We start from the raw sequence: 27,990 nt of genomic DNA on the forward strand, positions 1-27,990 counted from the left end.
GTCCCCTTTGTTCAGGCGGTATGTGGTGAACCAGAAAACTACAACTCCCAGAGCGCTCCGGGGTGGAGAGCGCACGCGGCGGTGACGACAGTGGCGGAGAAGACCCGGAGAGGCTCTGCGTTGTGGAGTGGCGCTCCTTGGGCTGGTGGCGGACTGCAGGCTGCTGGCGCCGCGGCTGAGGAGAACGGCGAGTGGGTTCGGCATTTCCCGTTGGGGTCTCCGCAACGATGAGTGCTGCCAGAGAGTCCCATCCGCACGGGGTGAAGCGTTCAGCCTCCCCAGACGACGATGTAAATAACAATGGCGGAGTGGTGGAGGGTTGAGGCCTACTAAAGGCTGGGGTAGGCCGGGAAGGGTGGATGAAGACGGAGGAAGCGTCTGAGGTGACCTGAAGGGGGAGGGCCGAGGGGAAGGACCCAGAAGAATGGGAAATATCCCTTTTGCTTAATTTGAGTTGGAATGTTTGAAGAGGTCCGCATGCTAAGAGCCGGAGGCCTGCGTAGGAAGGGGAATCGAGGAAGGAAATCCTGAATGGTTGAGAAGTGAAAGAGCTTAGTCAAGGGACCATGTTTGCCTGTTCGTGGGCTGATGAAGCTTCTTTATGGGGCCTTTCTATTCAGTAGAAACGGCAAGATCCTCCCTGTTTTAGGCTTAAAATGCTGCTGTGATAAAGTCAAGATGTTCATGCAAATTTGGACAGATTTTTCTGGCCGGGATTATTTTTGCAATGTACTGTTAAGAGTTAAACTTAACTGTACTATTAAGAGTAAACCAATAAAATATTGAACGGAAAAATGGTACCAGGGGAATAATTTGGTTCTGGCGCACCGTGCTGAGGCCTAATACGTTGAGACGTAGAAGCCCGTTTCGATGTCAAGTACCTCTTTTCCCTCTCCTCCCTCCCCCTACAGTTGCCAGTTTAAATTGCAAAGCATTCATTCCTTAAAGTAAACCATTAAATATTTACTGCTGTGCCAGGTGTTGGGAATTCAAAGATGAATAACTGTGGTGTTTATCCTAGGCCTTTTGTGTGTTTGTACTAGCCCCTAGCGCGGTGTCATGGATGCTGCAGTAACCAGTAAACGTAAAACTGGGTCCTTCATACAATGGATAAATGCCATGGAAACGTTGATGGGGAAACTGGGGGGGGGGGGGGGGGCCGATGGAGAGGTCATAGTTAAGAGTGAAGAAGGGAGGACATCTAGTTTTCTTTAGGTTGTTTAAAGTGCTGTCAATTTCTGAATGTGTAGAGTTTATTTTCTATAGTGCAGTTGAGTTCCTTTCATAATATTTTACTTTGCGAACTATAGAAAGCTCACTGAACACTGTTAGTGCATCGATTGTAGCAAATGAGATGATGTTAAGACTCATCCCTCTTTGGGTAAGTGGTGGGGTTAGGTCCAGAATAGTAAGGCTCTTTACTGAAATTGATTTTAGCTGTGCAGAAAGATTAGTAATCAGTAAAGATTTGGGGACAAATAGTTATATAGTGAGATTTATTCATTCCTGCTGTTCCTCCCTACAACTGGTTTTGAGATCTTTTCTTGTTAATGTGGTAGGCCAGTACCTACCAGGAATGTATCTAGGCTTTTGAGTAACTTGGGTGCCCTTTTAAAAACTATTACATTGTTTTCCTCCTGGTATTTAACTGTGACTTGATTGCTAGAATGTCAAGCACCTGTTTTGCTAGAATCAAAGAAATAATCTTTTTGACACAAAACTCTAGGTGATATTAGGTAATTTAACAAAGTTAAAGGGATTAAGTAATTAAATCTCTACAGCTTTTGATGGGATCAGTTTAAACTAGATGACCTTTAAGACCTTTTCCAATCCTATAAGCATTTTCTTTAAAAGAGGTGGTTACAGTTGCAATTCAAGATTAGGTCCTAGGACCTTCACGCGTTATCTGAAAAGGATTATGTTGCTAATTCTATATTTTAGTGCAATACAGCAGTAACTTGTCCCTTGACGGTGATTTTTTTTTTTAGTCAGTTTCTTTAATATTAATTTTATTTTTGTTGGTAATTGGGAGTTATCTTTAAGTGCTTGTGTTTTTAATCTTTTAAGCATAATATATATTTTTAATAGATTTATTCTATTTATTGGCTACGTTGGGTCTTTGTTGCTGTGCGCGGGCTTTCTCTAGTTGTGGAGAGCGGGGTCTACTCTTCGTTGCGGTGCAAGGGCTTCTCATTGCAGTGGTTTCTCTTGTTGCAGAGCACAGGCTCTAGGGGCACAGGCTTCAGTAGTTGTGGCTCACGAGCTCTAGAGCGCAGGCTCAGTAGTTGTGGCGCACGGGCTTAGTTGCCCTACGGCATGTGGGATCTTCCCAGACCAGGGCTCGAACCTGTGTCCCCTGCATTGGCAGGCGGATTCTTAACCACTGCGCCACCAGGGAAGCCCCAGAATATAATATATTTGTTTTTTAAATATATGTCTACGTTTAGAAAATAACCCAATTATAGTGTGTAGTTGGTCAGCAATTTCTAATAAACCTCTGCATGTAAAAGATAATCAAAGTTTTCTTTGCCCACTGACCTCACACATTTAATGGGGGTAACAAATCATTGAATCCAGTTGTAGGAAAACGCTGACAATGGTAGAAATAAATTCTAAGAGTTACTACAGGGTGTACTGAGGAGGAGGTAAATTGACTGCTGTTCTATAATAAGGGTATTAAGGATGAAGCCAACTTAAAAATGGTTTCATTGGTTTGATTAGAGGGGAGAATTGAAAGCTATCTTTCAGGAAGTAAGAGGAATGGGGAGGTTAATTTTAGTAACTGGTGGAGAATCTCTGAGAATGTATCAGGCACCCATGTGATTTTTAGAATGCAGCACTTGAGCAAGGTACTTGCTACTCTATGCCAGGTCCAGGGAACAGTGATTTAGTGAGAATCAGAACTTAAGCCTCACTGGTACTTTGTTTTTTGGTTTTTTGTTTTGTTTTAACTATATTGAGCCAGAAACAGTTAAGAACTAACTAGTCTATGAAAAAATATGAACTGTCAGATGGAAAGAAGTAGAGATTTGGAACTTAGGTAGCCAAAAGGAATAGCCATAAGTGGGTGTCCAGTATGGTACAAATACTTCAACTCTCATATGCCCAGGTGGGATGGTCATCATTGTTTGATATATGTATTATTCTATTAGTCTTTTATGAATAATATTCAGAAGAATAAAAGGATAGTAAAAACAACTTTATTAGAAATTTTGATATGAACTGAACCATAGCAAACCTAGTTTTCTTGATTTTTCACTATATATATACCCAAAATGTTTAGCATTTTCTGAATATAGCTAACAGCTTATCAGTTGTCATGTGTGAAACTGAAACATATAATTTCAGATTTCAAATATGTTTCTAATAGATTTTAGCTTTATTTTAGTTCTTGGATTTGCATCATCAAAATATGATACTTGAAGAATTTTTTTGAAGTGTTTTCATTGCTCATAGTTTTGTGTCAAACGGGGTTTGTCTTCTTTGCTCTATAATTGCAAAACATTTTCATTTTTAGATTATAAACTCAATTAGAATGATCAATCCAATGAATGTTTTTCATTTCTATATTCCTTCTAGTCACCTGCCCTCGGTACTTGTCCACTTACAAACCATATCAAGTAAATTTTGGTGTACAAATATCATAAAAGATGATATTAAATAGTCACATACCTCTTTAGAAAAACGGGATGGTCCAGGCTGTTGTAGCAATATTGCAAAATATTGCAAGATGAAGTTCTTCCTATTGAATGGCTTTCTAGATGAAAGTACCATATATTTTTGTTATTTTGTCTCTCATTGACTCCCGGTTGGAGAAAAGTTATCTAGTATTTCATCATCCAAAAACTCGTTTAATTGCAGTTAAGTTTGCCATTATCATTAGTTTAGACACTACCTGTCATTTTGCATTCACCTTGTTATTCGTCTAATAATTGTGAAATGCCTTCTGTCAGTTTTCAGTTTTTTACTCGGTTGTCATGAGTAGAAATTAAAATTTTCAGCTGGGTCCAAAGAGAGCTAGAAGCATACAACAGAGGGGTGATGTCTTCTTGAAAGATGATGCAGCACTTTGGACAACACGATAAGAAAACTTTTCTACCATTTTTCTATCTTATTATTTTAGTCATTTTTAGCATATTTGGGAATGATTAATGAATTATAATGAAATAATTCTTAAATTTGTTTCAATATGTAGGGAAAAATATCGCTAGGATTCCATAATATATATTAGATTTATAAAAGGGTTCAATAGACCCATTTGATAATTACAAGATAGAATGAGTTCTATTCTTTTTTAAAAAAAAATTAGTAAATTTTCTCTTTGTTCTTTGGAAGACCTTTAAGTAAGAATAAAAGTCCTAACAGGTACTTCCCTGGTGGCACAGTGGTTAAGACTTTGCACTCCCAATGCCCGGGGCCTGGGTTTAATCCCTGGTCAGGGAACTAGATCCCACATGCATGCCACAGCTAAGAGTTCGCATGCAGTAGCTAAGGAGGCAGCCTGCCACAACTAAGACTGGGCCCAACCAAATAAATATTAAAAAAAAAAGTCCTCACACATCAGTCCTTACAAATAAGGAAAGTGTTCAAAAAAGAAACTAAAATTGGGTCCAGTTGACTCTGATATTGTACTGTTCTTTAGAATATCAATATAGCCAGGGTTTTAAGTTCAGTTAACAGCTGTAGCAGCCTCCTGGGTTCAAAGTATTAGGTACCCTAGGGCCCTGCAAGGCTCTAAGGCAGTAGGTCTCAAAGTGTGGTACCCTACATCAGCAGCATCAGCATCTCTTAGGAATTTGTTAGAAGTGAAATAAATCTTCAAGCCCCACCCCAGATCTGCTAAGTTTGAAACTCTTGAGGTGTAGCCCAGCAGTTTGTGTTTTAACCAGCCCTCCAGGTAATTCTTATAGTATAAACTTCTGAAAACCAGATCTCTGGCTGCAAAAGAACTAAAGGACTTTCCCTTAAGGTAACAGAAAAGGAGTATATTCTAATTCGAATATTATGCATATGCTTAACTTCCTAAGCAAGAGTGAGTCCAGTTTATAGTGAAAACTGACAGGGGGAAAAAGCTTGGGATTTACTGGTAGACTCTAAATTTTTAAATATTTATTACTATGCAAAAAAGATTAATTGGCTAATTTCTTTTCCAGCTTGGATCTAGCAATTGGGAGGCAGCAGACTTAGGTAATGAAGAAAGAAAACAAAAGTTCTTGAGACTTATGGGTGCAGGAAAGGTAAGCATCAGACAGAATACATTTTTACCTTTTCTGTGAAAATAATGCCCTTTTTTATGTATGTTAAGTGAGAAGGAATGAATACACTTGGATCCCATTTTACTGTTCTGCATGACTACTTTAGGCTTTCGGAAATATAGCTGACCTCACTGAGCTGCTTCTAGGATTCTCAGTGCCACTGGGTGGTAATGTTTAGAGACTGCATAGAGAAAAAATTTGGTTTGAGGAGACTCTCGTGGAAGAAAGAAAACGTGAAAGTTCATGATTTGCCATCTGTTAGCCTGATAATTTGATACAAGGTACTTCTGGTCAGACCATTTGGTAGGTCTTTCATATTTTATAGTTCCTTCCAGCCCTTGAAGTAGTAGCCAAGGGAATAGCCTTTGTCAAAAACTTAATTTTAAAAATGTTCAGTATATTTTGAAATCTTTTTCAGTTCGATTAACGTAATAGAAGATATAAAATATAGGTGCCAGGAAACATCACGTGTTGGAAAAAACTCTTGTTCCTAGCAATTAATTTTTACATGCAAATACAGTGATCTCTAAATACTGATTTTTTTTTGTAAGCAAGTACATTTATTTTCCTAACACTGTCCCAGTAATCTTTCTGCAAACCTGATGTGGAAGAAAAAGGAAAACTTTTTTCTGTTTTAAGCTCTTTAGAAATAAGTTCTGCCCTTTGTTTTTTATTTGTATGGGAATGCATTTTACCAACAGCTGTTGACTACTACATGCCAGGCACTGTACTAGGTCCTGGGTGAGGGGGTCACGTAGATCAGTAACATAAGTTTGGAGCTATCATGTGCTGGAGGAAACCAGATAATGACAATATAGAATTATAATTGCTATGGAAGAGCTATGCACATAATGCTGTGGAATCAACAGGCAAGGGAAGCTCACTCTGGCTTAGCAGCACAAGAAAGCTTCCCAGAAATAGAATTGATCTGAATCTGAGGGGATTAAGAGTTAGCCAGATTAGAACAGTGGATTTGGGCATAGGGAGAGATCATGTAAGATGTTAAGCCCTATACAAAGGAAGCATTTGTATAATATCACATTAATCCAGATTTCCCAATAATTTGTGAATTGTCATAGAAAGTAGTCTGAAGTTTCTCTTGGTTCATGCAAATAAACGATTTTGCTAAGGATATATAAAGTAATAGTTTAAGGGTATGCTCAACCTAGTAGGATCACATTTCTTTAAGTACCTAGGAAGAAACACCCTAACATAAAATGTATGAAATTTAGCTACCAATAGTCAATTGTATCTCAATAAAACAGGGCGGGGGTGGGTGGAGAACAAATTGAACAATTAAAAAAAAATTTGGCTGCCGATCAATGGGCATAGCATACGTTAAATTCTTTGCTAACAGTGCAAAGATCATAGCTTTGATCTTTTAAGTAGGCTGTTTAGATTTATACTATTTTGTGGCCCCAAAGTACATTCCTAATCCTAGCCACTGAGTATTTTATTGGTCACAGGGAGAACCAGCTGAGAAAGTATGATAGACCAGTATAATACTATCATCTTAGAATAACTTGATGCCATTATGTATATTCAAATCTTGTTATGAGGTGTCTTCTGCAATAAAGGAACAAACTACTGAATTATTGATTTGCTTTTGTGCTAATAACATGTAAGGCAATAAGCATTAATGCTTGAACCTTTTCAGGAGTATCATCTTTGGGTATGGAGAATGTGTCATGATTTCACAATAGGGTGATTTGTTATTTACTATATACACAGATAATTGGTTAAGATTGCTTTGCAAAGTCAAATTTAATCTCACTTTCACTCAGTTTTAGTGAACAATTTCCCCTTTTTTTCAGTTGTTTTTTTTTTTCTTAATTGAGGTATAACTGATTTACAATGTTGTATTAGTGTCAGGTATACAGTGAAGTGATTCAGTTATGCATATATATAGATAGATTGATATTCTTTTTCAGATTCTTTTCCATTATAGTTTATTATAAGATCTTGAATATAGTTCCCTGTGCTATATAGTAGGACCTTGTTGTTTATCTATTATATATATATATAGTAGTTTGTTAACCCAAAATTCCAAATTTATCCCTCCCACCTCCTTTCCCCTTTGGTAACCATAAGTTTGTTTTCTATGTAAGTCTGTTTCTGTTTTGTAAATAAGTTCATTTGTATCATAATTTTTAGATTTCACATGTAAGTGATACCATAATATTTGTGTCTCTCTGTCTGACTTCACTTAGTATGATACTCTCTGGGTCCATCCATGTTGCTGCAAATGGCATTATTTCATTCCTTTTTATGGCTAAGTAGTATTTCATTGTGTGTGTGTGTGTACCACTTCTTCTTTATCCATTCACCTGTTGATGGACATTTAGGTTGCTTCCATGTCTTGGCTGTTGTAAATGCTGCTGCTATGAACATTGGGATGCATATATCTTTTTGAGTTAGTTTTCTCTAGATATATGACCAGAAGTGGGATTGCTGGATCATGTGGTAACACTTAGTCTTTTAAGGAACATCCATACTGTTTTCCATAGTGGCTGCACCAATTTACATTCACACCAACAGCATCGGAAGGATCCTTTTTCTCCACACCCCCCTCCTTTATTTATTATTTGTAGACTTTTTGATGATGACCATTCTGATCAGTGTGAGGTGATACCTCCTTGTAGTTTTGATTTGCATTTCTCTAGTAATTAGTGATATCGAGCATTGTTTCATGTGCCTGTTGGCCATCTGTTTGTCTTCTTTGGAGAAATGTCTATTTAGGTCTTCTACTCGTATGTTGATTGGGTTGGGTTGTTTTTGTTTGTTTTGTTTTGGGTATTGAGCCATATGAACTATTTGTATATTTTGGAAATTAATGCCTTGTTGGTTGCATCATTTGCAAATATTTTCTCTCATTCCATAGGTTGTCTTTTCATTTTGCTTATGGTTTCGTTTGCTCTGCAAAAGCTTTTAAGTTCAATTAGGTTCCATTTGTTTATTTTTGTTTTATTTCCATTACTCTAGGAGACGAATCCAAAAAAATAATGCTGCGATTTGTGTCAAAGAGTGTTTGGCCTGTGTTTTCCTCTAGGAGTTTTGTAGTATATGGTCTTACATTTATGTCTTTAATGCATTTTGAGTTTATATTTGTATATGCTGTTAGAGAATGTCCTAATTTCATTCTTATGCATGTAGTTGTCCAGTTTTCCAAGCACCACTTCTTGAAATTAGTGGTCTTTTCTCCATTGTATATTCTTGCCTCTTTCATCATAGATTAATTGACCATAAGTGCATGGGATTATTTCTGGGCTTTCTATCCCGTTCCATTGATTTCTGTCTGTTTTTGTGCCAGTACCATACAGTTTTGATTACTGTAGCTTTGTAGTATAGTCTGAAGTCAGGGAGTGTGATTCCTCCAGCTCTGTTCTTAAAATTGTTTTGGCTATTTGGGGCCATACAAATTTTAAAATTATTTGTTCTAGTTCTGTGAAAAATGACATTGGTGATTTGATAGGGATTGCATTGAATCTGTAGATGGCCTTGGGAAGTATAGTCACTTTAACAATACGGAGTCTTCCACTTCAAGAACATGGTATATCTTTCCATCTGTTTGTGTCATCTTCAGTTTCTTCTATTAGCATCTTATAGTTTTCACAGTACAGTTCTTTTGCCACCTTAAGTAGGTTTATTCCTAGGTATTTTATTCTTTCTGATGTGATGGTAAATGGGGTTGTTTCTTTAATTTCTCTTTCTCATATTTCATTGTTACTGTATAGAAATACAACCAATTTCTGTATATTAATTTTTTATCCTGCAACTTTACCGAATTCATTGATGAGCTCTGGTAGTTTTCTGGTGGCATCTTTAGGATTTTCTATGTATAGTGTTATGTCATCTGCGAACAGTGACAGTTTTATTTCTTCCTTTCCAATTTGGATTTCTTTTATTTCTTTTTCTTGTCTGATTGCTGTGCCTGGGATTTCCAGTACTATGCTGAATAAAAGTGGCAAGAGTGGGCAGCCTTGTCTTGTTCCTGATCTTAGAGGGAATGGTTTCAGCTTTTCACCATTAAGTATGATGTTAGCTGTGGGTTTGTCATATATGGCCTTTATTATGTTGAGGTAGGTTCCCTCTATGCCCACTTTCTGGAGAGTTTTTATCAAAAATGGATGTTGAATTTCATCAAAAGTTTTTTCTGCATTTATTGAGATTGTCAACTGAAAAAGTGCACAACCTAGAAGTTGAGAATTATGTTTTATTTGGCGGATTTTCTGAGAACTTAAGCCTAGAAGATAGCCTCTCAGATTGCTCTGAGGGACTGCTCCGAAGAGGTAAGGGAGGAACCAGGATGTATAGGAGTTTTGCAATAAAAACTGGATAGTTGGAACATCAAAAGATAACTGTTAATTAAAGAAACTGTTAAGGGAAACCAGACGTGTCAAGTTAATGAATTTAACACTTTTCTACATCTAGGAAGATGCAAGACTGGACTCATTGAAATCATTCATTTGATTTGCACCTTAACTATCTAGGGCCAGTATCCTTCTTTTCTCCATTCTGAATCCCCACAGGGTGCACGGTTGGGAGTAGCTGCAATGGCTGCTGGTTTGATGGCTGCAACATCCTTTGTTTACTGATAGGGCAGCATTTTTCATTCACAGTGCTTCCCCTTGATCATAAATTCAACCGACATTTGGGAAGCATTTCATGACCAATTTTGTCCCACAGTGCTAGGAAGGCTCATTCCTAGATCAGGCAAAGATTCTGTTGATAGGCCACTCAAATTTTTGGATTAGGACCTGTTAATAATCTAAAATTCTCTGGATCACCTATCTTGCTAGTCTGCTATGACCTAGAAAATGTTTTCTCTTGTTGCTTCTTTTCATACGAGAGTTGCACTGTTACAGTTATCCTGTGTAGAGTTTTTTATATACACATATATATATATATATATATATATATTTGTGTGTGTGTGTGTATGATCAACTGTTTCAAGACCTTTAGCCATCATTAATTTTTTTGGAGACCTGGTTACACATTGGGTAAGAGACAATCTTATAAACTAGACAGGATAATTAATATAGTCAGTAACATTAATAAGGTCATAGTACGGCAGAGAGAGACACAGAGCATAAACAATTCAGGAACAGAGAACAAATTAAAACAATGATTAATAGATAACTAATAAGAACCTGCTGTATAAAAAAATAAATTAAATTCAAAGAGAAAACAGTGATTAGTATAACTAGTTGTAATCTGGTCACAGTAAACCATCAAGTCCATAGGAGAGCCAGGTGGAGAAGCCAAATATGGAAGGATTAGGTAGAGAGGAAAAAATATGTTTTATTTTTGTTTATAAAAGAATACTTGATCAACTTGTAGGTCATAGCATAACAGAGGAAAAGTTTTTCTGGAAAACAAAGAGGAAAAGCCAATATATTTCCCCAAAAAAGTCATAAAGTTATAAATCATATTTATAAATTCATTCAGTCCCATGTAATTCCTGTTGATTTGGATGAAGTAGTCAGGTTTTACATTAGAGTTTTGTCATTTCTTACCCAGTTCAGTGGTATGATCTAAAAGTTATCAGAAACTTATACTTGTTAAAAAGTCCTTTTTATGAATCATCTTGAAGATCTTCCTTTTATAAAAGCATCAGACTAAAACAATGACTATTTATAAATGACAGGACTTAAAATGCCATGGTTAAAGATCTGATTACAATGCAGTTGACAAGGAACTTGGATATTTCGATAATAACTAGAATTATGATTGATAACATTATACCAGGATATCTCAGATTTTAGTAATTTCATATAAATTTTGGAATATCTGTATTAATGACATTTATACATACAATATAACATAAGGTTCATCACTAGTTACTTGGCAGTGCTTTGCAAGTATTGGTTGGCCAAAAAGTTCGTTTGGTTTTTCCATAGGTTGTCTCTAGTAGCACTTAGTTGTCTTTAACTTCATTCGAAACAATTTTGTTAGATTGTATTGTGACAGTTGTCATATCAGTATGCATTTTAAAAAAACTTTATCAAAACTGGTGAATTTTTGTGTAGCCATTTTAATATTGAAGAGAAAAAAAAGCAACAGTTTCAGCATATTATGCTTTATTATTTCAAGAAAGGTAGAAACACAACTAAAACGCAAAAAAAGATTTGTGCAGTGTATGGAGAAGGTACTGTGATAAAGTACCTTTGACTGATTGAATGTGTCAAAAGTGGTTTGCAAAGTTTTGTGCTGGAGATTTCTCGCCGTACGATGCTCCGTGGTCAGGTAGACCATTTGAAGTTGACAGCAATCAAATCAAGACATTAATTGAGAACAGTCAATGTTACACCACATGGAAGATAGCCTACATAGTCAGAATATCCAAATCAAGCACTGAAAATCATTTCCACCAATTTGGTTATGTTCATCGCTTTGATGTTTGGGTTCCTCATAAGTGAAAAAAACCTTCTTGACTGTATTTCCACATGCGATTCTCTACTAAAACCTAACAAAAATGTTCCGTTTTTAAAACAAATTGTGATGGGTAATGAAAAGTGTATACTGTAGAATAATGTGAAATGGAAGAGATCATGGGGCAAGCGAAATGAACCACCATCAATCACACCAAAGGCCGGGCTTCATCCAAAGAAGGTGATGTTGTATATATGGTGAGATTGGAAGGGAGTCCTCTATTATGAGCTCCTTCCAGAAAACCAAATGATTAATTCCAAAAAGTACTTCTCCCAGTTAGACCAGCTGAAAGCAGCACTCGACGAAAAGCATCTGGAATTAGTCAACAGAAAATGCATAATCTTCCATCAGGATAACACAAGCCTGCGTGTTTCTGTGATGACCAGGCAAAAACTGTTACAGCTTGGCTGGGACATTCTGATTCATCTGCCATATTCACCAGACATGGCACCTTTGGATTTCCATTCAGTCTTTACAAAATTCTCTTAATGGAAAGAAGTTCAATTCCCTGGAATACTGTAAAAGGCAGCTGGAACAGTTCTTTGCTCAAAAAGATAAAATTTCTAGGAAGATGGAATTATGAAGTTGCCTGAAAAATGGCAGAAGGTAGTGGAACAAAACAGTGAATACGTTCAGTAAAGTTCTTGGTGGGACTTCCCTGGTGGTCCAGTGGCTAAGACTCCACACTCCCAATTCAGGGGACCCAGGTTCGATCCCTGGTCAGGAAACTAGATCCCACATGCCCCAACTAAGAGTTCACATGTTGCAACTAAAGATCCCATATGCCACAACTAAAAATCCTGTGTGCCACAACTAAGACCCAACACGGCCAAATAAATATTTGTTTGTTTGTTTATTTTTGGCTGCATTGGATCTTCGTTGCTGCACGCAGGCTTTCTCTAGTTGCGGTGAGGGGGGCCACTCTTTGTTGCAGTGCACAGGCTTCTCATTGTGGTGGCTTCTCTTTTTGTGGAGCACAGGCTCTAGGTGCACAGGCTTCAGTAGTTGTTGCTCGTGGGCTCTAGAGTGCAGGCTCAGTAGTTGTGGTGCACAGGCTTAGTTGCTCTGCGGCATGTGGGATCTTCCCGGACCAGGGCTCGAACCCGTGTCCCCTGCATTGGCAGGTGGACTCTTAACCACTGTGCCACCAGGGAAGTCCCTAAATATTTTTTTAAAAATAAATAAAGTTCTTGGTGAAAATGAAAAATGTGGTGTCTTTTGTTTTTACTTTAAAACCAAATGAACTTTTTGGCCAACTGATTAATTTATCATACCACATAAGCTAATTAGTTTGACATTGCTCTCTGAGGTGTCTTGGTTCCTTTGAAGCATCCCAGAGTTAGCTGGAGGTCAAAAGAACTTTAGAATTTGATATTTGGGAAGTTTGTCAAAAATATCAACACTTGGTCAAATAGGATCATATGTCACTGAAATAATACTTAACCACAGTGACAAAAGATTTCAAAAGCAAATATAGATCACTTAAAGACAGAGAAACTCACACAATCCATTGTCAGAAGCAGTGTTCTAAGAAACCTTTGTTCTTTAAGCAGAGGAACCAAATCCAATCGTGTACCAGTCTACTTTTAATAACAAAATCCATTTACATAATTAAATTCATTCTGAGTTCAGTCAATCCTGACAGTGTACAAAATTCTTTTCTCAGGGTTCCTTTTCCACAATCCTTCCATCACTTTCTATATCCGTATTATTTTGTCTCTTACTTTTCTCATCTAGAAACAACTAGCTCTAGGACAAAATTATTTTCTTTTCCCTTAACAAAATGCAAATCCATTCCTCATACCTTCTTTGTTCACAACACACTTATTTTTCTAGCATACTGAACTGTTTTTCTGTATTATTTCTAGTAGCTTTAATTTCATATTTAAATTAGAATTCTCAACCCTTAAAAACTTTGATTTCTAGTGAATACTAAGAAGTAAGCAATTATGAACTGTCTTTTACATTAGCGTTCTGTAGATTGGTGAACATAAATACCAATTTTTATAAAGTTTCATCTCAATTCTGCCAACTTTTACACCTTTGACGTTAGTTTCTCTTAGGACCCATTCAACAAGTCTTGGTATTACAAGGAGTCCTAGAAGCTTTCCTTGCTTTTATTCTCTGACCATTTTATCTATTTTGTATAAAAGGCTCTGGGGTCCCCAGTGAGGGGTTGAGCCAACTGACTCAGGCCCTTTTGTCAACTTGATTAATTGGCCTAATTGTTGCCCCAAGTAATTGTTGGTCAGGTACCTCAGTGTAATTTTCTTCCACCATTTAAATATATATATTTTAAACAGGGGTAAATAGAGCAGACTTTCTTGGGGTCCTTTAATGTTGGGTACCAATACAGTGGAGGGGGGGTTCCATTTGGCCCATTGAACCTTAGGAATGTTGTATCAAGATGTTTTGTTTTAATCCCATTAACATTCATTTTATTTATCCCATTTTAAAGTAATCATCTTAAGATTTCTTTATCCATTTGGGATAAGTTCCATTAAAAAGTTTACCTTGTGGGGAAAGAGTCTCTAGACTTTCCCTTTAGTTTTTTCTCTTATTTTTCTGTTAATCAACCTAATTAATTATTCTAATGTTTTTATTAGCATCTGTAAGATCCATTGAGGGAAAGCAGAAACCACAATAAGGTCTCCCAAACCAGTTTTTTTGGTTTGTTTTAAACTAAGCGAGTTCTTAGGTAAACCATTATATATTTTTTTCCCACCTTTAATTTTTTTTTCCCATAGATATCAATAAAACACCTGTTTATAATGAGAGTTCTCTAAAAATTTACCAATTTAGAAGTTTCTCCAATTTAAAGGATCTGTCGTCTGGCCATTAATGAGATATATGTTAATAGTGACTTAAACCAATAGGGTGCAAGAGGCTTCCCCACAGGAGAGTGTGAAGGATGCGACCTAAACAGATCCAGAAAGTTTACTCCCAAAAATAGTCTAAGAAAGTAAAGCCCTCACTAAACAGGCTGACGCAGTGAAGGTTAAGATGGCAAAAATTCAGACAAAAGCCTGCTCAGGGGGCTTCCCTGGTGGCGCAGTGGTTGAGAGTCCGCCTGCCGATGCAGGGGACACGGGTTCATGCCCCGGTCTGGGAAGATCCCACATGCCGCGGGGCCTGCGCGTCTGGAGCCTGTGCTCTGCGGCGGGAGAGGCCGCAGCGGTGAGGGGCCCCGCGTACCACAAAAAAAAAAAAAAAAAAGCCTGCTCAGAATCTCAGTCTATTCGATTGGCTGCTAAATGTACACCATATGTGTACCTTTTGGATGACAGAGATCAAGTACTCAAAACACACACACATGCACGTGCCTGAAGATCAGATAAAACATTTACATCTCAAAGACACAGGAGGAGGAATGCAACTTCCCCCTAGAAGGGCTTTTGTTTTTTTAACATCAGAATTCTGAAAATATGTTTTTATCAAGCCAACTTTTTCTAACATAGCTGCGTATACAATAAAAGAGCTCCATTTAGTCATTTTCAGAGCAAGATTTCCTTTATTTACTTGCAGGTATGAGCTCTGTACATACACGAATCTGGCTAGACTGCTAGTTGGAGGTTGGCTTTCTGACGCCCCTCATTTCTCTGAGAGAATCTGTTTCCCATTTGAACTTGAATTTCTCAGGCATAAAATTTTATTAGTGCACTTTTATCCTGACACATTCTTGTCAAGATAGCCAATTTGAGGAAAATGTCAGGTAAACCTCTTACCTAACCAACCGTTCAGCTGAGACTGCTCAGTATCTTTCAAACTGAGGAAATCCTGGTGTCTTTCAATTGAGTTACCCTAGTATCTTTCAGGTAGGGGGCACTTTCTCCCAATGTCTTTCAGCTGGGCTCCCCTCGTATTTTTCAACTAGCAGGGGCCACTCCCCAATATCTTTTAACTGGGGAGCCAGTACCTGTTAGACACCGCCAAATAAAACTCAGGATCATCAGCCAGTAATTGGGAGATACAGGAACCAGGAGGGACTCACCCAAATTCATCTGGACTCTGCGGAGCCGGATGGGCACAACAGGCCTCTGCTGGTACCAAGGCCCCAGTTCCTTGTAGAGTTCAGGCAAAGCAGAGACGTCTGCTCTGAGTCCCTTCCTGGTCACCAAAACTGTCAACTGAAAAAAATACACAGCCTAAAAGTGGAGAATTATGTTTTATTTGGCGGATTTCCTGAGGACTTAAGTCAGCCTCTCATATTGCTCTGAGGGACTGCTCCAAAGAGGTAAGGGAGGAGCCAGGATATACGCATTTTGCATCAAAAACTATGTAGTCGAAACATCAAAGGATTACTGTTAGTTAATTAAACTGTTAATTATGGAAAACCAAACATGTCAAGTTAATGAATTTAACACTTTTCCACGTGTGGGAAGTTTCAAGAGTCTGGACTCATTGAAATCATTCCTTTGATATACACCTTAACTATCTAGGGCCAGTTTCATGCTTTTCACCATCCTGAATCCCCTCAGGGTGCACAGTTGAGGGTGGCTGCTGGTTTGATGGCCACAATATCCTTCATTTACTGATACAGCAGGCCACAGCATCTTGTGAATACAAGATGATCATTTGGTTTTTATTATTCAGCTTGTTAAAGTGGTGTATCACACATTGATTTGCAGATATTGAAAAATCCATGCATCCCTGGGATAAATCCCACTTGATCATGGTGTATGATCTTTTTAATGTTTTGTTGGATTCGGTTTGCTAGTGTTTTGTTGAGGATTTGTGTGTCTATGTTCATCAGTGGTATTGGCCTGTAATTTTCTTTTTGTGTGTTATCTTTGTCTGGTTTTGGTATCAGGGTGATGGTGGCTTCATAAAATGAATTTGGGAGTATTCCTTCCTCTGCAGGAGGTTTTAGAAGGATAGGTGTTAACTCATCTCTAAATGTTTGACGGAATTCCCCTGTGAAGCCATCTGGTCCTGGACTTTTGTCTGTTGGAAGTTTTTAAATCACCGTTTCAACTTCAATACTTGTTATTAGTCCCTTCATATTTTCTATTTCCTCTTGGTTCAGTCTTGGGAGATGGTACCTTTCTAAGAATTTGTCCATTTTTCCTAGGTTGTCCATTTTACTGGTGTATAAATTGGTTGTAGTAGTAGTCTCTTGTGATCTTTTGTATTTCTGTGATGTCAGTTGTAACTTCTCCTTTTTCATTTTTAATATTGATTTGAGCCCTTTCCTTTTTTTCTTGATGAGTCTGGCTAAAGGTTTATCAATTTTGTTTATTTTTTCAAAGGATCAGCTTTTAGTTTCATTGATCTTTTCTATTGTTTTCTTATTTCTGCTCTGATCTTTATGATTTCTTTCCTTCTGTTAACTTTGGGCCTTATTTGTTCTTCTATCTCTAGTTGCTTTAGGTGTAAGGTTAGGCTGTTTGAGATTTATCTTCTTTCCTGAGGTAAGCTTGTATTGCTATTAACTTTCCTCTTATAATTGCTTTTGTTTTCTGTTTTTTCTCATTTTGTTTACTTATATATATTTTATTGAAATATAGTTCAGTTACAATGTGGTGTTATTTTCTGGCATACAGCAAAGTGATACTTTGCTGTACTATATATATATTCTTTTTCATATTATTTTCCATTATAGTGTACTACAAGTTATTGAATATAGTTCCTGTACTATACACTAGGACTTTGTTGTTTATTTTATTTTTTATTTTAATTTAATGTTTATTAGAGTAAGGTTGATTTACAGTGTTGTGTTAGTTCAGGTGTACAGGAAACTGATTCAGTTATATACATATATCCATTCTTTTTCAGGTTCTTTTCCCATATAGGTTATTACAAGATATTGAGTAGAGTTCCCTGTGCTATACAGTAGGTCCTTGTTGATTATCTATTTTATATATAGTAGCATGTATATGTTAATCTGAAATTCCTAATTTATCCCTCCCCTCCCACCTTTCCCCTTTGGTAATCATATGTTTGTTTTCAAAGTCTGAGAGTCTGTTTCTGTTTTGTAAATAAGTTCATTTGTATCATTTTTTTAGATTCCACATATAAGTGATAGCATATGATGTTTGTCTTTTTCTGTCTGACTTCATTTAGTATGATAATTTCTAGGTCTATCCATGTTGCTGCAACTAACATTATTCTTTTTTATGGCTGAGTAATACTCCATTGTATATGTGTACCACACCACAGTATCATATGAGATTTCTCTTTCTCTGTCTGACTTACTTCACTCAGTATGACAGTCTCTAGGTCCATCCGTGTTGCTGAAAGGGGCATTAATTCCTTCTTTTTAATGGCTGAGTAATACTCCATTGTTTACATGTACCACATCTTTATCCATTCCTCTTTCAATGGGCATTAGGTTGCTTCCCTGTCTTGGCTGTTGTAAACGGTGCTGCAATGAACATTGGGGTGCATGTATCCTTTCGGACCATGGTTTTCTCTGGATATATGCCCAGGAGTGGGATTGCAGGGTCATGTGGTAGCTCTATTTTTAGTTTTTAAAGGAACCTCCATACTGTTCTCCATAGTGGCTGTACCAGTTTACATTCCCACCAACAGCGTAGAAGGGTTCCCTTCTCTTCACACCCTCTCCAGCATTTATTGTTTGTGGATTTTTTTTTTTTTTTTTTTTTTTTTTTTTTTTTTGCGGTATGTGGGCCTCTCACTGTTGTGGCCTCTCCTGTTGCGGAGCACAGGCTCTGGACGTGCAGGCTCAACGGCCATGGCTCACAGGCCTAGCCGCTCCGCGGCATGTGGGATCTTCCCGGACTGGGGCACGAACCTGTGTCCCCTGCATCAGCAGGCGGACTCGCAACCACTGTGCCACCAGGGAAGCCCTGTTTGTGGATTTTTTGATGATAGCTGTTTTGACTGGTGTGAGGTGATCCCTCACTGTAGTTTTGATTTGCATTTCTCTAATAATTAGCAGTGTTAAACATCTTTTCATGTTGGCCATCTGTATGTCTTCTTAGGAGAAATGTCTGTTTAGGTTTTGTATTGCTGTATTCTTTTAGTTTTCACTTGTCTGGGAAATTCTTTATCTCTCCTATTCTAAATGATAATCTTGCTGCATAGAGTATGCTAGGGTGCAGATTTTTCCCTTTTAGGACTTTGAATATATCTTGCCACTCCCTTCTGTCCTGGAGTGTTTCTATAGAGAAGTCAGCTGATAGACTTATGAGGGTTTCCTTGTAAGTAACTCTTTTTCTCTTGCTGCCATTAGAATCCTCACTTTAACTTTTGCCATTTTAATTATAATATGTCATGGCGTAGCTTTGCTTGGGTTCATCTTGTTTCCGACTCTGTTTTTCTTGTACCTGGATATCTGTTTCCTTTTGGTTTGGGAAGTTTTCAGCCATAATTTCTTCAAATGCATTTTCAATCCCCTTTTTTCTTTCTTCTCCTTCTGGGATCCTATTATGTGTAGATTGACTTGCTCTATTTTATCCCATAAGTCTCGTATATTGCTTTCATTTTTTTTCACTTGTCTTTTTGTCTGCCGTTCTGATTGGGTGATTTCCATTATTCTGTCTTCCAGATCACTTATTCTTCTGCATTATTTAGTTTGCTATTTATTGCCTTTAGCTCAAGTTTTGTCTTGGCAGATGAGTTTTCTAATATTAATTGGCTCCTCTTTATAGTTCTAGTTTCTTGTAACAGTGATCTGCATTTCTTCTGATAGTCTTTGTTAATTCCTTTAGTATTTTTATTACCTTCTGTTTGGACTTGGGGTCTAGTAGACTGGAGAGGTGTTTCATCGTTTGTACTTCCAGGGGATTTCTCTTGTTCTTTTAGTTGGGAGCAGTTCCTGTGTTTCTTCATTTTACTTGTTTCTCTGACTCTATGACTTTAGGAGAAACAGTTATCTACTGTGGTCTTAAAGGGCTGTTTTTATGTGGGAATGTCCCTGTGTAGCCTGAATGAGTCTAATATTTTTGGTGCAAAGGCCGTTTTTAGTATGGATGACTGCCACGTCCTTCCTCAATGTGTGCTTGCCCTTTTCCCCTTGATAGGGGGTGTGATTGGTGTTGTGGTGACCAGAGCCTGCACTGGATGTTGAACAGGGGCCTCCACTTTGCTCTGTAGCTGTCACAGCCCTGCCAGGGGCAGGGTCTGCTCCCCAGGTGTTGGAGTAAAAGCACTCAGATCCGTTGCTAAACTGCAATGTGAGGTAGATGGGACTAGAGTGCTCCCACTGGGAGAGGAGCCACTGGGTATTCTTCCCAGGAGCTGTCCACTGAAAAGTATGCTCTGTGGTGTCTCCTGTCACCTGTCATGAGTACTCACAAAGTACACTGTTGTTGGCACTGCTCTTGGCCCCGCTTCAGCTGTGGGAATGCAGTCAGTTGGTCCAGATGCCCCTCAGGCGCAGTTATCAGAAAGCAACCAGTGCAGATCTGCCAAAGTCAGGCACCATGACCCACCATAGTCGGGCACCTGGACCCACCGTGGGAGCTATGGAATTAGCCCTGGACCCGCCCTAATCACAGAAGCACCAATAATCTGCTTGGATGTCCCCCAGGTGCTGAGCTTACAAAGGCACCAGAGGCATAAATCTGCCAAAGTCTCAAAGCTGCTGGCTGGACACAGCTCATATTTCAGCCCCATCTCTGTGTGTAGGCAACCACCAGGACTTGTCTACTCGCAGAGCTCATAGAGTCAAGAGTTGTGCCCACTGTGAGCACAAAGAGAATGAGGCTGCTGTGGTGGGGTCCTGACCCTCCCTTCATGAGCACATTACCAGTGGGGCTTCTATGGTGGACCCAGGCATTATCCTGCTCACACCTTGTGGCCTGGGCCATACTCCAATACATTTTGGCTGTCTCCGCGCAGTCAACCCCAGTCCTCTCCCCAGGTCTGTCCCCTAAAGCCTGAGTTTTAGCACCCAGCCCCCTCGCACCAGCAGACACACATCTCAGGCTGGGGAGTAAGTAGAGCAAGGTGGCCAGGACCATCAGTGCTGGTCTCTCTTTGTTCTGCCTTCCTAAAGCCTGTTGCTGCACTCCTCTGAGCCAGTGAAGCTCACTTTCTGTCCTGGCTGATTTTTCCCAGCTGGTGAAGGGGGTGTCTGGGGTTAGAGAACCTTTCCTCTTACACAGCTCCCTCTCCCAAAATTGTTTTGAATTTGTTTTTGTAGGTCTTTCACCTTTTGTTCTCTTCTCTTGTGATTTGATGACTATCTCTAGTGTTGTGGATAATTTTGTGTGTATATCTATTATAGATTTTTAGTTTGTGGTTACCATGAGATTTTTGTAGAGCGGTCTATATGTATACGTGATTGTTTTAAGTTGCTGCTCTCTTAATTACAAATGCATTTTTGAAATCCTGCGTTGGTACTCTCCTCCCCTCACAATTACTGTTTTTGATATCTTTTTTTTTTTTTTTTTTTTTGCGCGGTACACAGGCCTCTCACCGTCGTGGCCTCTCCCGTTGGGGAGCACAGGTTCCGGACGCGCAGGCTCAGCGGCCATGGCTCACGGGCCCAGCCGCTCCGCGGCATGTGGGATCTTCCCTGACCGGGGCACGACCCGACGTAGGGGACTCCCAACCACTGCGCCACCAGGGAAGCCCTTGATACCATATTTTATATCTAATTGCTTTGTGTATCCCTTAACTGCTTATTGTAGATACAGATAATTTTTCTACTTTTGTCTGTCAGCCTCCCTACTGGTTTGCATTTGGATTATTTCCTATATGTTTGCCTTTGTCTGTGAGCTTTTTCATTTCTTAATTTTCTTGTTTCTAGTTGTGGCCTTTTCTTTTTCATCTAGATAAGTTCCTTTAGCATTTGTTCTAAAGCTAGCTTGGTGGTGCTGAATTCTTTTAGCTTTTATTTGTCTGTAAAAGTTTTGATTTCTCCATCAAATCTGAACAGGAGCTCTGCTAGGTAGAGTATTCTTGCTTGTAGGTTTTTCCCTTTCATCACTTTTTTAAATATATCGTGGCACTCCTTTCTGGTCTGCAGTTTCTGTTGAAAAATCAGCTGATAGCCTTATGGAATTCCCTTGTATGTTATTTATTGCTTTTCCCTTGCTGCTTTTAATATTCTCTCTTTTATCTTTAATTTTTGTCATCTTGATTACATTGTGTCTTGGTGTGTTCCTTGATTCTTTGCACTTCCTGGACTTGAGTGACTGTTTCCTTTCCCAGGTTAAGGAATATTTCAGCTATTATCTCTTCAAATATTTTCTCAGGCTTTTTCTTTCTGTTTTCTCTTTCTGGGACCTCTTTAATGGTAATATTAGTGTGCTTGATGTTGTCCCAGAGGTCTTTGAAACTGTCCTCATTTCTTTTCATTCTTTTTTCTGTTCAGTGGCAGTGATTTCCAGTACTCTGTCTTCCAGCTCACTGATCCATTCTTCTATATCACTCAGTCTACTGTTTATTCCTTCTGGTGTATTCTTCATTTCAGTTATTGTATTTTTCATCTCTGTTTGGTTGTTCTTTGTATTTTCTAACTCTTTGTTAAAAACTTCTAACTTCTTGCTCTGGCATCCATTCTCCTCCCAAATTCTTTGGTCATCTTTACAATCATTATTCTGAACTCTTTCTCAGGTAGAATCTTGTTCCTTCATCTAGAACATATTCTTCTGCCACATCATTTTGTCTAAGTTGGTATTTTTATGTATGTGGTAGGTTAGTTACATTTCTTGACTTTGGAGAAGTGGCCCTCTAGGATGTGTCCTATGCATCCCAGCAGTGCACTCCCTTCTCGCCACCCAAGCTATATGCTCTAGAGTTTCCTCCTAAGAGGGCTGTGTGGGTCCTTCTGTTGTGGTGGCCTGACTATGTGGGTGATCTGGTGGGCTTGGTTGGTTGCCAGGCCCTGCCTTGTGCGGATGCTGCTGGCTGCTGTTCAGCAGGCCCTGGTCATGAAGTGACTGCTTGCAGAACCCTAGGGGGCCCCAAGGCTAGTGCTGGCTGGGTGGTCAGAGTCAGGTTCATGAAGACTCTGGGGCTGTTGCCCACCCATTGGCAGGTTAAGCCGGATTCTGGAGGCAACTGGGTAGTCAGAGCTGGTTCCTGGAGTCTGGCTGCAGGGCCCCTGGATCCCAGAGCACATATAAGATTTGGGGTTGGGAGGTGGTTCTTGACACAGTTGGTTATGGGGTCCAGGGTGTCCTGAAGGTTGCATTGGCCTGCTAGCGGGCATAGTCTGGCCTGCTGTGGGCAGACTTGGTCTGTAGTCTGCGGGAATCATATTTTTCTTGCATCTGGTGTCTGCCCCCTGGGTGGTGAGGCTGCTCTAGAGGCTTGTGCAGGCTTCCTGGAGGGAGGGGCTAGTGTCTGCCCACTAGTGGGTGGAGCTGGGTCTTAGTCCTCTCATGGGCAGAGCCATGTCTAGGGGGCATATCTTGAGGTGGCTGTGGGCTCAGTAAGTCTCTAGGCAGCCTGTCTGCTGAGGGGTGGGGCAGTGTCCCTGCCCAGTTAGTTGTTTAGCCTGAGGAGTCCCAGCACTAGCACCTACAGACTGTTGGGTGGGATAAGGTCTTGGAACTAATAAGCCAAGATGTCAGCCGCCAACAGTGTTCCCCGGTATTCTGCCATCAGTGTCTGTGTCCCTAGGGTGAGCCACAGTCCCCCTACCACCCCGTGTCTCCAGGAGACTCTCCAAGACTAAGAGGTAGGTCTGGCCCAGGTGCCTATCAAATTACTGCTTTTGCCCTGTGTCCGGGTACATGTGAGATTTTGTATGCTCCCTCGAAGAGTGAAGTGTATTTCCCCCAGTCCTGTGGAGCTCCTGCAGTTAAGCCCCAGTGGCCTTCAAAGCCAAATTCTCTGGGGGCTCATCTTCCTGGTACCAGACCCCTGGGCTGGGGAGCCTGATGTCGGACTCAGAACTCTCACTCCTGCAGGAGAACCTCTGCAGTGTAATTATTCTCCAGTGTGTGGATCACCCACCCCAAGGGGTATGGAATTTGATTATATCCAGGTTGTTGTGGTTCCTTCTTTATGTCTTTAGTTGTAGAAGATCTTTTCTGGTGGTTCCCAGTCTTTGTCATCAATAGCTGTTCTGCAGATAGTTGTGGTTTTCGTGTGCTCGTGAGAGGAGGTGAGCTCAAGATCTTTCTACTCTGCCATCTTGGCCAGTCTCCCAAACACTTTATTAACCTTGTGAAACTGATGCCGAAAACTCGGCGTCTGTGCACCAGTACGGAATTGAATCTCGGAGACAGAGTTTTGGGTGAAGTAGAAGAGAACAGCTTTATTGCTCTGCCAGGCAAAGGGGGACACAGCAGACTCAGTACCTCTCAAAACTGTGTGTCCCGACCTGGAGGGATTTGGTGAGTTGTTTTATAGCAGTGGTTCAAAGGCAGGGTTGCTGATAAGGATCAGGGTGTGTGCAGGGCCTGGCTTCAGGTGGTCTGATGAGTTTCTGTGACTCCTTTAATCTGGCCTCAGATGGTCTCTTGAAGAGCTTCTCTGGTTCCTTTTAATCTGGGATAAAGAATGCTAACATCTTACATTTGTTGGGGTTTTTCGTTCTGTAAAGAACTCATTGTTATGTGTATCCCTTCAGGCAGAACCAGGACCCTATCCAAAGGCTACACTGTTGTTTCTTGACTGCTCCTCCCTTGTCTCTGCATGGCAACAGTTCAAATCTGCCCTTTGGAACTCAGGGAGTGTCACGGAGGCTGGAGTCTGTTCCCTATAAACAAGAAACTGGGGACACGGAAAGGCTTCCATGCCCGGGAGCCCCACAGGCTCATGCTTGGTTTCAAAACTAAATATGAACCATGAAGAGTGGATTGGAACTGATAAATTGAGAGTAATTATGTAAGCTGATTAGTTGGTAACTAATTACCAATTAGTTGAGTCAGATTTATTTTTATGTTTTATAGAACTAAATTGTTTTAAGTTCTGTGCTTTTTGATAGTTTGAAAGTGGGTGTTTATTGTAGTCAAAAGTAATGAGCTAGCTATTTGTGGTATGTTGTTAAATAGTAATGGTTATTTTTATGTTTTATATTTTAAATTTCGATCACATTGTTCATTATAAATCTATTATTTTTATTCAGTTAAATCTCATTTGCTTTCTTTCCATGATATATGCCTGAGACATCAGAAAGAGAAGGTGGAAAAATCAAAGCAACTCATTTTACTGGCATTTTAGGAAAGAAAATGTTTAGATTGATCCACTTTTCTAGCTGTCTATCCCATTTAAAATTCCAGCTTGAACTCTACATACTTTCTATCCCCTTCCTCTGCTTGGTTTATTGTAATTACACTGCCTTCAGACATACTGTAATTTACTTACTGATTTTGTGTCCCCTCCCCATCCCTATCCATGCAAGAATGTAAGTTCCATAAAGACAGGGATCTTAATTTAGTTCTTTTTCTTCACTGTATCCCATAAGCCTGGAATATTGTCAGGCACATAGTAGACACTTAATAATTATGTTGAATTAGTGGTCTCAAATTGTAATAAATTTCCTGCCTTCTTACAGAAAGAACATACTGGTCGTCTTGTTATAGGAGATCACAAATCCACATCTCACTTCCGAACAGGTAAGAAAGTAAAATATAATTAAAGTGGAGGTGCTAAATTTGGAATATGAAATATTTGTACATATTTTGGGATATTCTAACTTTCGTGTATAATTGTTGATTAGTTCTAATGATTAATAAATATTAGAAATATATGTAGTATATGTAAACATGTTACGTACATCATTTAACAGTTAGTATATACTTTCATAAAAGATTTGAGTATATGTACATCAATATGATATTCTAACCAAGAAACTAACCAGTTTCTGTCTTCATTTTTACTAACTCACAACATGTAGTATTTTAATTGTAGTGAGGTTTTATGCCTCATCTTGCCAACTATAGTAACTAGAGTCTACATGTATTTTGTAAATTATTTAATATACAGTGTTATAGTTGGCATATTATACTGGTTTTTAGTTTATTCACTGAGTTTTGCTCTGAAATCTTGGAAGAGTATAAACTCATTGGAATGCCTGAAGAAATTAATTTTTCTTTTAATTTTGGGGGAAAAACTTTAAAAGTAAAAACAGAAAATGAATTAGAATTTGGATTTGAATTCAGTCTGCTGAAAAGTTTTATCCCATTTAAAATTGGCCCTAATCTTAGACATTAGAAATTAATAGGCATTTTATATTTCTGGTGTTGAACAGTTATTTCAAATTGATTTGCACTGCTACAAAAGGCAAAAGAGTCCCTGAGCTTTGGCAGAATGGAAATATATTTAACTGTTGCATTCATTCTTTTAAAATATGAAATTCTTCTTGTATTTACAAATTAAAATGTCACGTACAGAAAGCTTCACTGGTATTGGTAATGTTCTGCTTCTTGGGTGGTAAGTTTTTAGGTGGTTGTTTAGTATTCTGCTTCATAACTTATATATATAACAATATATGTTAAAAATAATTTATATATCAAATGTTGCATGATAAAATTACAAATAAGTTTATGTTGGTGCAGTAAACTGATATGCAAAGAAAGGCGTAAAGGGAAGCCATTCCAAGGTCATTTTACATTTTATTTAGCCATTCTCTAAACAGAATTGTGTGCCTTTTCATTATTTCTGTTCAAAGACAGAAGCTTTTGTTTGTTGGAGGATTTTTTCTGCATGACTAGGAGGAAACTTTCAGGAGAACCATTATTAGACTATAAATAAACTAAAACATCATGCCCAAAGTTCTTAGTAATTAATAGTTACAATATGTAAACTTAAGCAGTTCTGAGATTCCTGTATCTGGTTTGAATTATTACATGGGAAAAATTAAGTTTTTCATCTTTAATAAACAACTTGTGCTTCAGGGGGTTGGTTACTAAAGAAGTAATCATAAATACATCCTTCAATTATTTTATCTGTTGGGTAACTACCTATGGTTTATAAACCCATCCACAAAATTTGCTGTAAAATTAGTCACAGTTAGAGAAATCAGCCCTGAATATAATAGCATCTGTATTGTGGGTTTTTTGTGTAATCAAATATTTTTATTAATTTGACTGAAACATAATCAAAGTACACTGGACATACAGGGGAAGAAGACAAGAAAATTAACGAAGAACTGGAGTCTCAATATCAACAAAGCATGGACAGTAAATTATCAGGAAGATATCGACGACATTGTGGACTTGGCTTCAGTGAGGTAGTAATTATGTATTTTCATTAAGTGGGAAGATAATTTCCAATTTGATTATCATTTATTTGTGTTAAATTACTCTAGCGATCAAGAACCCTATGTAGAAGGCTTTCTTTATGCAGTTACATTTTTACATGCCAAACTAGGTCTTTGTAGATAATGAGAATAGATATTTTTGACAGTTTTAGAAATATGTTTTCTGATACTAGCTTAATATAAATTCTGCTTAGATAATCATTAGGGCACATCTTAAGTAGGCATGAACAACATACAAGTTACATGAAATATTTCATGTAAATACCGGTTCAGGAGAGTTTTCTTGGTTGTTTCCTACATCATCTCTTTTCATATAATAACTATTGGTCCATTACTCCAAAGTAATATAATATGCAAAACATTGATAACTGTTTAAATATTCCCATGGATCAGTGGTTAACTTGCCTTATTTACTTAAAATAATACTGTTTCCATCAGGAAGATAATAATATATTATTTTCAAACTAGGGGGGAGGGGAGAAGGTGAGTGGTCTTCAGAGCCCTTTCTTAAACCAAAATCCTACTCAAGTCCCAGGGTATAAAACACATGGAGGTGCCTGAGTCCTCATTTCTTCCCTAGGCAGCCTCTGATCTTAAACTGTTAATGGCTAGGGAGTGAGACAAAAATTTTGGGGTCTTTTCCAGTTTTTATACTGGATAATGTATTTTAATAGCTGTTGATTGATGTTTTTAGGTAGATGATCATGATGGAGAAGGTGATGTGGCTGGAGATGATGATGATGATGATGATTCACCTGATCCTGAAAGTCCAGATGACTCTGAAAGTGATTCAGAGTCAGAGAAAGAAGAATCTGCTGAAGAACTCCAAGCTACTGAGCACCCTGATGAAGTGGAGGATCCCAAAAACAAAAAAGATGCAAAAAGCAACTATAAGATGATGTTTGTTAAATCCAGTGGTTCATAACTCCCAAACACTTAGTCTTTGTATTAAAAGTAAGCCTTATTGTTATAATGCACAGTGGAGGACTGCTTATAGAGCACAGACCTTTGTATTATAATTTTTAAAAAGGCCCTTTTAAATAATTACAAAGAGTGTTTGCTTTCAGATGCCATGGGTTACACTTTTATGGGCATGACTATAACCATTTTTGTAAACAGTAAGAGTTGTATAAAATAAGAAATAAATACAATACTCAACTTCCTTTCATGTTAGCA

The 27,990-nt window shown here is 38.6% G+C and overlaps 1 protein-coding gene across 1 annotated transcript; it reads left to right on the top strand.

Moving 5' to 3' along the window:
* Positions 1-87: 87 nt before the first annotated feature.
* C8H11orf58 (chromosome 8 C11orf58 homolog) lies at positions 88-27,976 on the top strand. Its single transcript, XM_004317730.4, has 5 exons — positions 88-290; positions 5,154-5,237; positions 25,108-25,168; positions 26,675-26,784; positions 27,509-27,976. The coding sequence occupies exons 1-5, from the start codon at positions 228-230 to the stop codon at positions 27,737-27,739; spliced, it is 549 nt and encodes a 182-aa protein (XP_004317778.1). The 5' UTR covers positions 88-227; the 3' UTR covers positions 27,740-27,976.
* The last annotated feature ends 14 nt before the right edge of the window (positions 27,977-27,990 follow it).

The sequence above is a fragment of the Tursiops truncatus genome, chromosome 8 (genome assembly GCF_011762595.2).
Source record: "Tursiops truncatus isolate mTurTru1 chromosome 8, mTurTru1.mat.Y, whole genome shotgun sequence".
Lineage (NCBI taxonomy): Eukaryota > Metazoa > Chordata > Mammalia > Artiodactyla > Delphinidae > Tursiops > Tursiops truncatus.